We start from the raw sequence: 15,661 nt of genomic DNA, 5'->3' as shown, positions 1-15,661 counted from the left end.
CCGTCGGACACCAGATCTCAAACCCGATATAAACCATATGCCACGGTGGCCCTCTGTCACCAGATCTCAAACCCGATGTAAACCATATGCCACGGTGGCCGTCGGACACCAGATCTCAAACCCAATGTAAACCATATGCCACGGTGGCCGTCGGACACCAGATCTCAAACCCGATATAAACCATATGCCACGGTGGCCCTCTGTCACCAGATCTCAAACCCAATGTAAACCATATGCCACGGTGGCCGTCGGACACCAGATCTCAAACCCAATGTAAACCATATGCCACGGTGGCCGTCTGTCACCAGATCTCAAACCCAATGTAAACCATATGCCACGGTGGCCGTCGGACACCAGATCTCAAACCCGATGTAAACCATATGCCACGGTGGCCGTCGGACACCAGATCTCAAACCCGATGTAAACCATATGCCACGGCGGCCGTCAGTCACCAGATCTCAAACCCGATGTAAACCATATGCCACGGTGGCCGTCGGACACCAGATCTCAACCCCAATGTAAACCATATGCCACGGTGGCCGTCGGACACCAGATCTCAAACCCGATGTAAACCATATGCCACGGTGGCCCTCTGTCACCAGATCTCAAACCCAATGTAAACCATATGCCACGGTGGCCGTCGGACACCAGATCTCAAACCCGATATAAACCACATGCCACGGTGGCCCTCTGTCACCAGATCTCAAACCCAATGTAAACTATATGCCACGGTGGCCGTCGGACACCAGATCTCAACCCCGATGTAAACCATATGCCACGGTGGCCGTCGGACACCAGATCTCAACCCCGATGTAAACCATATGCCACGGTGGCCGTCGGGTCACCAGATCTCAACCCCGATGTAAACCATATGCCACGGTGGCCGTCGGACACCAGATCTCAAACCCAATGTAAACCATATGCCACGGTGGCCGTCTGTCACCAGATCTCAAACCCGATGTAAACCATATGCCACGGTGGCCGCCTGTCACCAGATCTCAAACCCGATGTAAACCATATGCCACGGTGGCCGTCGGGTCACCAGATCTCAAACCCGATGTAAACCATATGCCACGGTGGCCGTCGGACACCAGATCTCAAACCCAATGTAAACCATGTGGCCGTCGGACACCAGATCTCAAACCCAATTTAACATTTATCTGAGATTCTGGAGCGTCGCCTGAGACGGCGTTTTCCACCACCATCAACCAAAACACCAAATGATGGAATTTATTGTGGAAGAATGGTGTCGCATCCCTCCAATAGAGTTCCAGACACTAGTAGAATCTATGTCGAGGGTTCATTGAAGGTGTTCTGGAGGCTGGTGGTGGCCCAACGCCCAATTAAAACACTTTATGTTGGTGTTTCCTTTACTTTGGCAGTTACCTGTGAACAGTGACTCTCCCTCTGCCTCTAGTTCCTAGGTAAGAGAAACCCACTTGTTTGACTATTCTCTCTTTCCAATCAATACCATGTCTCTTCTCTCTCTCTCTCTCTCTCTCTCTCTGTCCTCCGTCTAGATTCTAGTAAATAGGGAAGCGGACCTGTTTGCGGAGAACGAGGACCGTGAGACGCCGTGTGACTGTGCAGAGAAGCAGCACCACAAGGAGCTGGCCCTCAGCCTGGAGTCTCGAATGGTCTTCAGTCTGGCCCCAGAGGGCATAGAGACAGAGTACACTGCTCTGGACCACAGAGAGGTAGACTAGATACTAGATAACCCTACTGTAGTGTAGTTACCTCACCATGTCTTCAGTCTGGCCCCAGAGGGCATAGAGACAGAGTACACTGCTCTGGACCACAGAGAGGTAGACTAGATACTAGATAACCCTACTGTAGTGTAGTTACCTCACCATGTCTTCAGTCTGGCCCCCAGAGGGCATAGAGACAGAGTACACTGCTCTGGACCACAGAGAGGTAGACTAGATAACCCTACTGTAGTGTAGTTACCTCACCATGTCTTCAGTCTGGCCCCAGAGGGCATAGAGGCAGAGTACACTGCTCTGTACCACAGAGAGGTAGACTAGATACTAGATATCCCTACTGTAGTGTAGTTACCTCACCATGTCTTCAGTCTGGCCCCCAGAGGGCATAGAGACAGAGTACACTGCTCTGGACCACAGAGAGGTAGACTAGATAACCCTACTGTAGTGTAGTTACCTCACCATGTCTTCAGTCTGGCCCCAGAGGGCATAGAGGCAGAGTACACTGCTCTGTACCACAGAGAGGTAGACTAGATACTAGATAACCCTACTGTAGTGTAGTTACCTCACCATGTCTTCAGTCTGGCCCCCAGAGGGCATAGAGACAGAGTACACTGCTCTGGACCACAGAGAGGTAGACTAGATACTAGATAACCCTACTGTAGTGTAGTTACCTCACCATGTCTTCAGTCTGGCCCCAGAGGGCATAGAGGCAGAGTACACTGCTCTGTACCACAGAGAGGTAGACTAGATACTAGATAACCCTACTGTAGTGTAGTTACCTCACCATGTCTTCAGTCTGGCCCCAGAGGGCATAGAGGCAGAGTACACTGCTCTGGACCACAGAGAGGTAGACTAGATATCCCTACTGTAGTGTAGTTACCTCACCATGTCTTCAGTCTGGCCCCAGAGGGCATAGAGACAGAGTACACTGCTCTGGACCACAGAGAGGTAGACTAGATACTAGATAACCCTACTGTAGTGTAGTTACCTCACCATGTCTTCAGTCTGCCCCCAGAGGGCATAGAGGCAGAGTACACTGCTCTGGACCACAGAGAGGTAGACTAGATACTAGATAACCCTACTGTAGTGTAGTTACCTCACCATGTCTTCAGTCTGGCCCCAGAGGGCATAGAGACAGACTACACTGCTCTGGACCACAGAGAGGTAGACTAGATACTAGATATCCCTACTGTAGTGTAGTTACCTCACCATGTCTTCAGTCTGGCCCCAGAGGGCATAGAGACAGACTACACTGCTCTGGACCACAGAGAGGTAGACTAGATATCCCTACTGTAGTGTAGTTACCTCACCATGTCTTCAGTCTGGCCCCAGAGGGCATAGAGGCAGAGTACACTGCTCTGGACCACAGAGAGGTAGACTAGATATCCCTACTGTAGTGTAGTTACCTCACCATGTCTTCAGTCTGGCCCCAGAGGGCATAGAGGCAGAGTACACTGCTCTGGACCACAGAGAGGTAGACTAGATACTAGATAACCCTACTGTAGTGTAGTTACCTCACCATGTCTTCAGTCTGGCCCCAGAGGGCATAGAGGCAGAGTACACTGCTCTGGACCACAGAGAGGTAGACTAGATACTAGATAACCCTACTGTAGTGTAGTTACCTCACCATGCCTTCAGTCTGGCCCCAGAGGGCATAGAGACAGAGTACACTGCTCTGTACCACAGAGAGGTAGACTAGATACTAGATAACCCTACTGTAGTGTAGTTACCTCACCATGTCTTCAGTCTGGCCCCAGAGGGCATAGAGGCAGAGTACACTGCTCTGGACCACAGAGAGGTAGACTAGATATCCCTACTGTAGTGTAGTTACCTCACCATGTCTTTGGACCACAGAGAGGTACTCCTTTACCTTCAGAGGATTTCAGACACAACCAAGGTCGTCTTCAGTGCAACTTAGCAGAAGGTATTTTTCAATACAGAGGACTGTCTTTGACTGCAGTCCAGTGTTGTTGTAGGAAATGAGCTGACCACTTGAACAGCCAGGCAGAACTGTCAGCTGCTATTGGCCACACTATAGAAACATTATTAGTGTTGGAGTCCCATGCATGTGTCTGTCCTGCTCTCTGTCTCTCTCTCGTCTCTCTGTCTCTGTCTGTCTTTCTCTCTCTCTGTCTGTCTTTCTCTCTCTCTGTCTGTCTCTGTCTGTCTCTCTGTGTCTCTCTGTCTCTGTCTCTCTCCTCTCTCTGTGTCTCTGTCTGTGTCTGTCTCTCTCTCTGTCTCTCTCTCTCTCATTCTTTATCTCGTCTCCTCTCTCTGTCTGTCTCTCTCATTCTCTCTCTCTCCCTCCAGCTGTACGAGGGTCTGAGGCCTCAGGAGCTGCGTCGTCTGAAGGACATGCTGATAGTGGAGACGGCTGACATGCTGCAGACCCCTCTCTTTACTGCTGAGGCCCTGCTCAGAGCACATGGTATGGAACACACACACACACACAGACACACACACACACACACACACACACACACACACACACACACACACACACACACACACACACACACACACACACACACACACACACACACACACACACACACACACACACACACCTTTGTTTTTACCCTGCTACTACTCGCTGTATATTATCAGTGCCTGGTCACTTTACAAATGACCTTGACTAACCTGTACCCCCGCACATTGACTCAGTACTCCCTGTGTATAGCCTTGATCTTTTTTTTGTAAACTTTAGTTCATTTAGTAGACATTTTTCTTAACTCTATTTCTTGAACTGCATGGTTGATTAAGGGCTTGTAAGTCAGCATTTCACTGTAAGGTCTATAAGGTCTATTCACGATAAGGTATTCGGCGCATGTGACAAATACGATTTCATTTGACTTTACTGCACTGTTATAATGGAAAAACACGAGACACCAAACATGTTCACAGGGATGGTTAACTCTGGAGGATCCTCTAGTACCTACTGATCTAGTTAAATCCTTAACTCTGGACGATCCTAGTACCTACTGATCTAGTTAAATCCTTAACTCTGGAGGATCCTCTACTACCTACTGATCTAGTTAAATCCTCTAGTACCTACTGATCTAGTTAAATCCTCTAGTACCTACTGATCTAGATAAATCCTTGGAGGATCCTCTAGTACCTACTGATCTAGTTAAATCCTTGGAGGATCCTCTAGTACCTACTGATCTAGTTAAATCCTTGGAGGATCCTCTAGTACCTACTGATCTAGTTAAATCCTTGGAGGATCCTCTAGTACCTACTGATCTAGTTAAATCCTTAACTCTGGAGGATCCTCTAGTACCTACTGATCTAGTTAAATCCTTAACTCTGGAGGATCCTCTAGTACCTACTGATCTAGTTAAATCCTTAACTCTGGAGGATCCTCTAGTACCTACTGATCTAGTTAAATCCTTAACTCTGGAGGATCCTCTAGTACCTACTGATCTAGTTAAATCCTTAACTCTGGAGGATCCTCTAGTACCTACTGATTTAGTTAAATCCTTAACTCTGGAGGATCCTCTAGTACCTACTGATCTAGATAAATCCTTAACTCTGGAGGATCCTCTAGTACCTACTGATCTAGTTAAATCCTTAACTCTGGACGATCCTAGTACCTACTGATCTAGTTAAATCCTTAACTCTGGAGGATCCTCTAGTACCTACTGATCTAGATAAATCCTTAACTCTGGAGGATCCTCTAGTACCTATATCTAGTTAAATAGAGGAGGACTGAGAGAAGCTTATATTTAAAGGGCACTGAGAGAAGCCCGTACGGATAGGGGACTGGGAGAAGCCCGTACAGATAGGGGACTGAGAGAAGCCCGTACGGATAGGGGACTGAGAGAAGCCCGTACAGATAGGGGACTGAGAGAAGCCCGTACAGATAGGGGACTGAGAGAAGCCCGTACAGATAGGGGACTGAGAGAAGCCCGTACAGATAGGGGACTGAGAGAAGCCCGTACAGATAGGGGACTGGGAGAAGCCCGTACAGATAGGGGACTGGGAGAAGCCCATACGGATAGGGGACTGGGAGAAGCTCATACAGATAGGGGACTGGGAGAAGCTCGTACAGATAGGGGACTGAGAGAGGCCCATGCAGATAGGGGACTGAGAGAAGCCCGTACAGATAGGGGACTGGGAGAAGCTCGTACAGATAGGGGACTGAGAGAAGCTCGTACAGATAGGGGACTGAGAGAAGCCCGTACAGATAGGGGACTGGGAGAAGCCCGTACAGATAGGGGACTGGGAGAGGCCCATACGGATAGGGGACTGAGAGAAGCCCGTACAGATAGGGGACTGGGAGAAATTCATACAGATAGGAGACTGGGAGAAGCCCGTACAGATAGCGGACTGGGAGAAGCCCATACGGATAGGGCCCTGAGAGAAGCCCATACGGATAGGGGACTGGGAGAAGCCCGTACAGATAGGGGACTGAGAGAAGCCCGTACAGATAGGGGACTGGGAGAAGCCCGTACAGATAGGGGACTGGGAGAAGCCCGTACAGATAGGGGACTGGGAGAAGCCCGTACAGATAGGGGACTGGGAGAAATCCGTACAGATAGGGGACTGAGAGAAGCCCGTACAGATAGGGGACTGAGAGAAGCCCGTACAGATAGGGGACTGAGAGAAGCCCGTACAGATAGGGGACTGAGAGAAGCCCGTACAGATAGGGGACTGAGAGAAGCTCGTACAGATAGGGGACTGGGAGAGGCCCGTACAGATAGGGGACTGGGAGAAGCCCATACAGATAGGGGACTGAGAGAAGCCCGTACAGATAGGGGACTGGGAGAGGCCCGTACGGATAGGGGACTGGGAGAGGCCCGTACAGATAGGGGACTGGGAGAAGCCCGTACAGATAGGGGACTTGGAGAAGCCCGTACAGATAGGGGACTGAGAGAAGCCCGTACAGATAGGGGACTGAGAGAAGCCCATACAGATAGGGGACTGAGAGAAGCCCGTACAGATAGGGGACTGAGAGAAGCCCGTACAGATAGGGGACTGAGAGAAGCCCGTACAGATAGGGGACTGAGAGAAGCCCATACAGATAGGGGACTGAGAGAAGCCCGTACAGATAGGGGACTGAGAGAAGCCCGTACAGATAGGGGACTGGGAGAGGCCCGTACAGATAGGGGACTGAGAGAAGCCCGTACAGATAGGGGACTGGGAGAAGCCCATACAGATAGGGGACTGAGAGAAGCCCGTACAGATAGGGGACTGGGAGAGGCCCGTACAGATAGGGGACTGAGAGAAGCCCGTACAGATAGGGGACTGGGAGAAGCCTATACAGATAGGGGACTGAGAGAAGCCCGTACAGATAGGGGACTGGGAGAAGCCCATACAGATAGGGGACTGAGAGAAGCCCATACAGATAGGGGACTGGGAGAAGCATTTCCTTTCCTCTCCAGCATTTCCTTTCCTCTCCAGCATTTCCTTTCCTCTCCAGGAACCTTAGTTTGAAAGAGACTAGTGAGAGAGAGAGTATTATATTTCCCTCTGTAGACAAAAGACCGGAGTAAATGATTGCTTTGCCCTAATTTGCAGTTGCTGACCAGATTGTCTCTCTCTGCTGTGCCACAGACTGGGACCTAGAGAACCTGCTGTAGGATGTAGTGGAGAATACAGCCTTCAGACTGTAAAGGGTATTACCTGACTAGTGTTTTCTATCTCTCCTGCTGTAGACTGGGACCTAGAGAACCTGCTGTAGGATGTAGTGGAGAGTACAGCCTTCAGACTGTAAAGGGTATTACCTGACTAGTGTTTTCTATCTCTCCTGCTGTAGACTGGGACCTAGAGAACCTGCTGTAGGATGTAGTGTAGAAAGGGTATTACCTGACTAGTGTTTTCTGTCTCTCCTGCTGTAGACTGGGACCTAGAGAACCTGCTGTAGGATGTAGTGTAGAGTACAGCCTTCAGACTGTAAAGGGTATTACCTGACTAGTGTTTTCTATCTCTCCTGCTGTAGACTGGGACAGAGAGAACCTGCTGGAGGCCTGGATGTCTAATGCTGAGGAGTGCTGCCAGCGCTCTGGGGTCCACATGCCCAGTGCTCCCCCTAGTGGGCACAACGCCTGGGACACCCTGCCCTCCCCTCGTACCCCCAGGACCACCCGCTCCTCCATCACCTCCCCTGATGAGATCAGCCTCTCCCCCGGGGACGACGATAGAACACTGGTGAGGGCAGGGGAGAGAGGGAGGGAGGGAGGGAGACGGAGAGACACACAACTCAAATAAAATGTATTGGTCACATACACGTGTTTAGCAGATGTTATTGTGGGTGTAGTGAAATGCTTGTGCTTCTAGTTCCGACAGTGCAGTAATATCTAACAAGTAATATCGAACAGTTTCACAACATATACCCAAAATACACGTACATCTAAGTAACACACACACACACACACACACACACACACACACACACACACACACACACACACACACACACACACACACACACACACACACACACACACACACACACACACACACACACACACTGGTGCTCCAGTCCTGAACCTGACTGTTAGGTTACACTGTGTTGTATTGTTCTAGTCCTGAACCTGACTGTTAGGTTACACTGTGTTGTATTGTTCCAGTCCTGAACCTGACTGTTAGGTTACACTGTGTAGTATTGTTCCTGAACCTGACTGTTAGGTTACACTGTGTTGTATTGTTCCAGTCCTGAACCTGACTGTTAGGTTACACTGTGTTGTATTGTTCTAGTCCTGAACCTGACTGTTAGGTTACACTGTGTTGTATTGTAACAGTCCTGAACCTGACTGTTAGGTTACACTGTGTTGTATTGTTCCAGTCCTGAACCTGCCTTTTAGGTTACACTGTGTTGTATTGTAACAGTCCTGAACCTGACTGTTAGGTTACACTGTGTTGTATTGTTCCAGTCCTGAACCTGACTGTTAGGTTACACTGTGTTGTATTGTAACAGTCCTGAACCTGACTGTTAGGTTACACTGTGTTGTATTGTTCCAGTCCTGAACCTGACTGTTAGGTTACACTGTGTTGTATTGTTCCTGAACCTGACTGTTAGGTTACACTGTGTTGTATTGTTCCAGTCCTGAACCTGACTGTTAGGTTACACTGTGTTGTATTGTTCCAGTCCTGAACCTGACTGTTAGGTTACACTGTGTTGTATTGTTCCAGTCCTGAACCTGACTGTTAGGTTACACTGTGTTGTATTGTTCTAGTCCTGAACCTGACTGTTAGGTTACACTGTGTTGTATTGTTCCAGTCCTGAACCTGACTGTTAGGTTACACTGTGTTGTATTGTTCCAGTCCTGAACCTGACTGTTAGGTTACACTGTGTTGTATTGTTCCTGAACCTGACTGTTAGGTTACACTGTGTTGTATTGTTCCTGAACCTGACTGTTAGGTTACACTGTGTTGTATTGTTCCGGTCCTGAACCTGACTGTTAGGTTACACTGTGTTGTATTGTTCTAGTCCTGAACCTGACTGTTAGGTTACACTGTGTTGTATTGTTCTAGTCCTGAACCTGACTGTTAGGTTACACTGTGTTGTATTGTCCAGTCCTGAACCTGACTGCTAGGTTACACTGTGTTGTATTGTTCTAGTCCTGAACCTGACTGTTAGGTTACACTGTGTTGTATTTTTCCGGTCCTGAACCTGACTGTTAGGTTACACTGTGTTGTATTGTTCCAGTCCTGAACCTGACTGTTAGGTTACACTGTGTTGTATTGTTCCAGTCCTGAACCTGACTGTTAGGTTACACTGTGTTGTATTGTTCCAGTCCTGAACCTGACTGTTAGGTTACACTGTGTTGTATTGTTCCAGTCCTGAACCTGACTGTTAGGTTACACTGTGTTGTATTGTAACAGTCCTGAACCTGCCTGTTAGGTTACACTGTGTTGTATTGTTCCAGTCCTGAACCTGACTGTTAGGTTACACTGTGTTGTATTGTTCCAGTCCTGAACCTGATTGTTAGGTTACTCTGTGTTGTATTGTTCCTGAACCTGACTGTTAGGTTACACTGTGTTGTATTGTTCCTGAACCTGACTGTTAGGTTACACTGTGTTGTATTGTTCTAGTCCTGAACCTGACTGTTAGGTTACACTGTGTTGTATTGTTCCAGTCCTGAACCTGACTGTTAGGTTACACTGTGTTGTATTGTTCTAGTCCTGAACCTGACTGTTAGGTTACACTGTGTTGTATTGTTCCTGAACCTGACTGTTAGGTTACACTGTGTTGTATTGTTCCGGTCCTGAACCTGACTGTTAGGTTACACTGTGTTGTATTGTTCCAGTCCTGAACCTGACTGTTAGGTTACACTGTGTTGTATTGTTCCAGTCCTGAACCTGACTGTTAGGTTACACTGTGTTGTATTGTTCCAGTCCTGAACCTGACTGTTAGGTTACACTGTGTTGTATTGTTCCGGTCCTGAACCTGACTGTTCCTGTCTTCCGGCGCCGAAAAGAGATGGCTGCCTCGCTTCGTGTTCCTTGGAAAATATGCAGTATTTTGTTTTTTTACGTGTTATTTCTTACATCGGTACCCCGGGTAATCTTAGGTTTCATTACATACAGTCGGGAGGAACTACTGAATATACGATTAACGTCAACTCATCATCGTTCCTACCAGGAATATGACTTTCCCGAAACGGATCCAGTGTTTTGCCTTCCACACAATACAATGGATCTGATCCCAGCCGGCGACCCTGTGCGACGCCGAAAAAGGGGAAAACGTGGCGGTCTCGTGGTCAGGCTTCGGAGACGGGCACATCGCGCTCCACTCCCTAGCATACTACTCGCCAATGTCCAGTCTCTTGACAATAAGGTTGATGAAATCCGAGCACGGGTAGCATTCCAGAGAGACATCAGGGATTGCAACGTGCTCTGCTTCACGGAAACATGGCTAACTCAAGGGACGCTAACGGAGTCGGTGCAGCCAGCTGGTTTCTTCATGCATCGCGCCGACAGAAACAAACATCTTTCCGGTAAGAAGAGGGGCGGGGGGGTATGCCTTATGATTAACGAGAAGTGGTGTGATCATCATAACAACACACAAGAACTCAAGTCGTTCTGTTCACCTGATCTAGAACTCCTCACAATCAAATGTCGACCGCATTATCTACCAAGGGAATTCTCGTCAATCATAATCACAGCCGTATACATTCCCCCCAAGCAGACACATCGATGGCCCTGAACGAACTTTATCTGACTCTTTGTAAACTGGAAACCACACACCCTGAGGCTGCATTCATCGTAGCTGGGGATTTTAACAAGGCTAATCTAAAAACAAAACTCCCTAAATTCTATCAGCATATCGATTGTGCTACCAGGGCTGGAAAAACACTAGACCATTGTTATACTAATTTCCGCGACGCTTATAAGGCCCTCCCCCGCCCCCCTTTCGGAAAAGCTGACCACGACTCCATTTTGTTGATTCCAGCCTACAAACAAAAACTCAAACAACAAGCTCCCGCGCTCAGGTCTGTTCAACGCTGGTCCGACCAATCTGAATCCACGCTTCAAGACTGCTTCGATCACGCGGATTGGAATATGTTCCGCATCGCGTCCAACAACAATATTGACGAATATGCTGATTCGGTGAGCGAGTTCATTAGGAAGTGCATTGACGATGTCGTACCCACAGCAACGATAAAAACATTCCCAAACCAGAAACCGTGGATTGACGGCAGCATTCGCGTGAAACTGAAAGCGCGAACCACTGCTTTTAACCAGGGCAAGGTGACCGGAAGCATGACCGAATACAAACAGTGTAGCTATTCTCTCCGCAAGGCAATCAAACAGGCCAAGTCTCAGTACAGAGACAAAATCGAGTCGAAATTCAACAGCTCAGACACAAGAGGTATGTGGCAGGGTCTACAGTCAATCACGGATTACAAAAAGAAAACCAGCCCCGTCGAGGACCAGGATGTCTTGCTCCCAGACAGGCTAAACAACTTTTTTGCCCGCTTTGAGGACAATACAGTGCCACTGACACGGCCCCCTACCAAAACCTGCGGGCTCTCCTTCACTGCAGCCGAGGTGAGTAAAACATTTAAACGTGTTAACCCTCGCAAGGCTGCAGGCCCAGACGGCATTCCCAGCCGCGTCCTCAGAGCATGCGCAGACCAGCTGGCTGGTGTGTTTACGGACATATTCAATCAATCCTTATCCCAGTCTGCTGTTCCCACATGCTTCAAGAGGGCCACCATTGTTCCTGTTCCCAAGAAAGCTAAGGTAACTGAGCTAAACGACTACCGCCCCGTAGCACTCACTTCCGTCATCATGAAGTGCTTTGAGAGACTAGTCAAGGACCATATCACCTCCACCCTACCGGACACCCTAGACCCACTCCAATTTGCTTACCGACCCAATAGGTCCACAGACGACGCAATCGCAACCACACTGCACACTGCCCTAACCCATCTGGACAAGAGGAATACCCATGTGAGAATGCTGTTCATCGATTACAGCTCAGCATTTAACACCATAGTACCCTCCAAACTCGTCATCAAGCTCGAGACCCTGGGTCTCGACCCCGCCCTGTGCAACTGGGTCCTGGACTTCCTGACGGGCCGCCCCCAGGTGGTGAGGGTAGGTAACAACATCTCCACCCCGCTGATCCTCAACACTGGGGCCCCACAAGGGTGCGTTCTGAGCCCTCTCCTGTACTCCCTGTTCACCCACGACTGCGTGGCCATGCACGCCTCCAACTCAATCATCAAGTTTGCGGATGACACTACAGTGGTAGGCTTGATCACCAACAACGACGAGACGGCCTACAGGGAGGAGGTGAGGGCCCTCGGAGTGTGGTGTCAGGAAAATAACCTCATACTCAACGTCAACAAAACAAAGGAGATGATTGTGGACTTCAGGAAACAGCAGAGGGAGCACCCCCCTATCCACATCGACGGGTCAGTAGTGGAGAAGGTGGAAAGTTTTAAGTTCCTCGGTGTACACATCACGGACAAACTGAATTGGTCCACCCACACAGACAGCGTTGTGAAGAAGGCGCAGCAGCGCCTCTTCAACCTCAGGAGGCTGAAGAAATTCGGCTTGTCACCAAAAGCACTCACAAACTTCTACAGATGCACAATCGAGAGCATCCTGTCGGGCTGTATCACCGCCTGGTACGGCAACTGCTCCGCCCACAACCGTAAGGCTCTCCAGAGGGTAGTGAGGTCTGCAGAACGCATCACCAGGGGCAAACTACCTGCCCTCCAGGACACCTACACCACCCGATGTCACAGGAAGGCCATAAAGATCATCAAGGACAACAACCACCCAAGCCACTGCCTGTTCACCCCGCTATCATCCAGAAGGCGAGGTCAGTACAGGTGCATCAAAGCAGGGACCGAGAGACTGAAAAACAGCTTCTATCTCAAGGCCATCAGACTGTTAAACAGCCACCACTAACATTTAGCGGCCGCTGCCAACATACTGACTCAACTCCAGCCACTTTAAAAATGGGAATTGATGGAAATTATGTAAAAATGTACCACTAGCCACTTTAAGCAATGCCACTTAATACAATGTTTACATACCCTACATTACCCATCTCATATGTATATATACTGTACTCTATATCATCTACTGCATCTTGCCATCTTTATGCAATACATGTACCACTAGCCACTTTAAACTATGCCACTTTATGTTTACATACCCTACAGTACTCATCTCATACGTATATACCGTACTCTATACCATCTACTGCATCTGCCATGCCGTTCTGTACCACCACTCATTCATATATCTTTATGTACATATTCTTTATCCCTTTACACTTGTGTGTGTGTGTAAGGTAGTAGTGTGGAATTGTTAGGTTAGATTACTGTTGGTTATTACTGCATTGTCGGAACTAGAAGCACAAGCATTTCGCTACACTCGCATTAACATCTGCTAACCATGTGTATGTGACTAATAAAATTTGATTTGATTTGAAGGTTACACTGTGTTGTATTGTTCCGGTCCTGAACCTGACTGTTAGGTTACACTGTGTTGTATTGTTCCAGTCCTGAACCTGACTGTTAGGTTACACTGTGTTGTATTGTTCCTGAACCTGACTGTTAGGTAACACTGTGTTGTATTGTTCCAGTCCTGAACCTGACTGTTAGGTTACACTGTGTTGTATTGTTCCAGTCCTGAACCTGACTGTTAGGTTACACTGTGTTGTATTGTTCCTGAACCTGACTGTTAGGTAACACTGTGTTGTATTGTTCCAGTCCTGAACCTGACTGTTAGGTTACACTGTGTTGTATTGTTCCAGTCCTGAACCTGACTGTTAGGTTACACTGTGTTGTATTGTTCCGGTCCTGAACCTGACTGTTAGGTTACACTGTGTTGTATTGTTCCAGTCCTGAACCTGACTGTTAGGTTACACTGTGTTGTATTGTAACAGTCCTGAACCTGACTGTTAGGTTACACTGTGTTGTATTGTTCCAGTCCTGAACCTGACTGTTAGGTTACACTGTGTTGTATTGTAACAGTCCTGAACCTGACTGTTAGGTTACACTGTGTTGTATTGTAACAGTCCTGAACCTGACTGTTAGGTTACACTGTGTTGTATTGTTCTAGTCCTGAACCTGACTGTTAGGTTACACTGTGTTGTATTGTAACAGTCCTGAACCTGACTGTTAGGTTACACTGTGTTGTATTGTAACAGTCCTGAACCTGACTGTTAGGTTACACTGTGTTGTATTGTAACAGTCCTGAACCTGACTGTTAGGTTACACTGTGTTGTATTGTTCCGGTCCTGAACCTGACTGTTAGGTTACACTGTGTTGTATTGTTCCTGTCCTGAACCTGACTGTTAGGTTACACTGTGTTGTATTGTTCCAGTCCTGAACCTGACTGTTAGGTAACACTGTGTTGTATTGTTCCGGTCCTGAACCTGACTGTTAGGTTACACTGTGTTGTATTGTTCTAGTCCTGAACCTGACTGTTAGGTTACACTGTGTTGTATTGTTCCAGTCCTGAACCTGACTGTTAGGTTACACTGTGTTGTATTGTTCCAGTCCTGAACCTGACTGTTAGGTTACACTGTGTTGTATTGTTCCAGTCCTGAACCTGACTGTTAGGTTACACTGTGTTGTATTGTTCCTGAACCTGACTGTTAGGTTACACTGTGTTGTATTGTTCTAGTCCTGAACCTGACTGTTAGGTTACACTGTGTTGTATTGTTCTAGTCCTGAACCTGACTGTTAGGTTACACTGTGTTGTATTGTTCTAGTCCTGAACCTGACTGTTAGGTTACACTGTGTTGTATTGTTCCAGTCCTGAACCTAACTGTTAGGTTACACTGTGTTGTATTGTTCCTGAACCTGACTGTTAGGTTACACTGTGTTGTATTGTTCCAGTCCTGAACCTGACTGTTAGGTTACACTGTGTTGTATTGTAACAGTCCTGAACCTGACTGTTAGGTTACACTGTGTTGTATTGTAACAGTCCTCAACCTGACTGTTAGGTTACACTGTGTTGTATTGTTCTAGTCCTGAACCTGACTGTTAGGTTACACTGTGTTGTATTGTAACAGTCCTGAACCTGACTGTTAGGTTACACTGTGTTGTATTGTTCCTGAACCTGACTGTTAGGTAACACTGTGTTGTATTGTTCCAGTCCTGAACCTGACTGTTAGGTTACACTGTGTTGTATTGTTCCAGTCCTGAACCTGACTGTTAGGTTACACTGTGTTGTATTGTTCCGGTCCTGAACCTGACTGTTAGGTTACACTGTGTTGTATTGTTCCAGTCCTGAACCTGACTGTTAGGTTACACTGTGTTGTATTGTAACAGTCCTGAACCTGACTGTTAGGTTACACTGTGTTGTATTGTTCCAGTCCTGAACCTGACTGTTAGGTTACACTGTGTTGTATTGTAACAGTCCTGAACCTGACTGTTAGGTTACACTGTGTTGTATTGTAACAGTCCTGAACCTGACTGTTAGGTTACACTGTGTTGTATTGTTCTAGTCCTGAACCTGACTGTTAGGTTACACTGTGTTGT

At 47.8% G+C, this 15,661-nt stretch overlaps 1 protein-coding gene across 6 annotated transcripts in view; it reads left to right on the top strand.

Moving 5' to 3' along the window:
• Nucleotides 1–15,661, top strand: part of LOC139572858 (ankyrin repeat and IBR domain-containing protein 1-like) — a 103,363-nt gene that overhangs the window by 23,244 nt on the left and 64,458 nt on the right. For all 6 annotated transcript variants that reach the window (XR_011674504.1, XR_011674505.1, XM_071395673.1 and 3 more), the window contains exons 4-6: nucleotides 1,521–1,697; nucleotides 4,014–4,131; nucleotides 7,645–7,853. Coding sequence is in view for 4 of the 6 variants with exons in the window: in XM_071395673.1 (XP_071251774.1) it covers nucleotides 1,521–1,697; nucleotides 4,014–4,131; nucleotides 7,645–7,853 (504 nt within the window). In the remaining 2 variants the exon portion in view is untranslated. The remainder of the gene's footprint in view (nucleotides 1–1,520; nucleotides 1,698–4,013; nucleotides 4,132–7,644; nucleotides 7,854–15,661) is intronic.

Source organism: Salvelinus alpinus, chromosome 4 (genome assembly GCF_045679555.1).
Source record: "Salvelinus alpinus chromosome 4, SLU_Salpinus.1, whole genome shotgun sequence".
NCBI lineage: Eukaryota > Metazoa > Chordata > Actinopteri > Salmoniformes > Salmonidae > Salvelinus > Salvelinus alpinus.
Note: the sequence above shows the minus strand (reverse complement) of the source record. Positions and strands in the feature narration are given on the sequence as shown.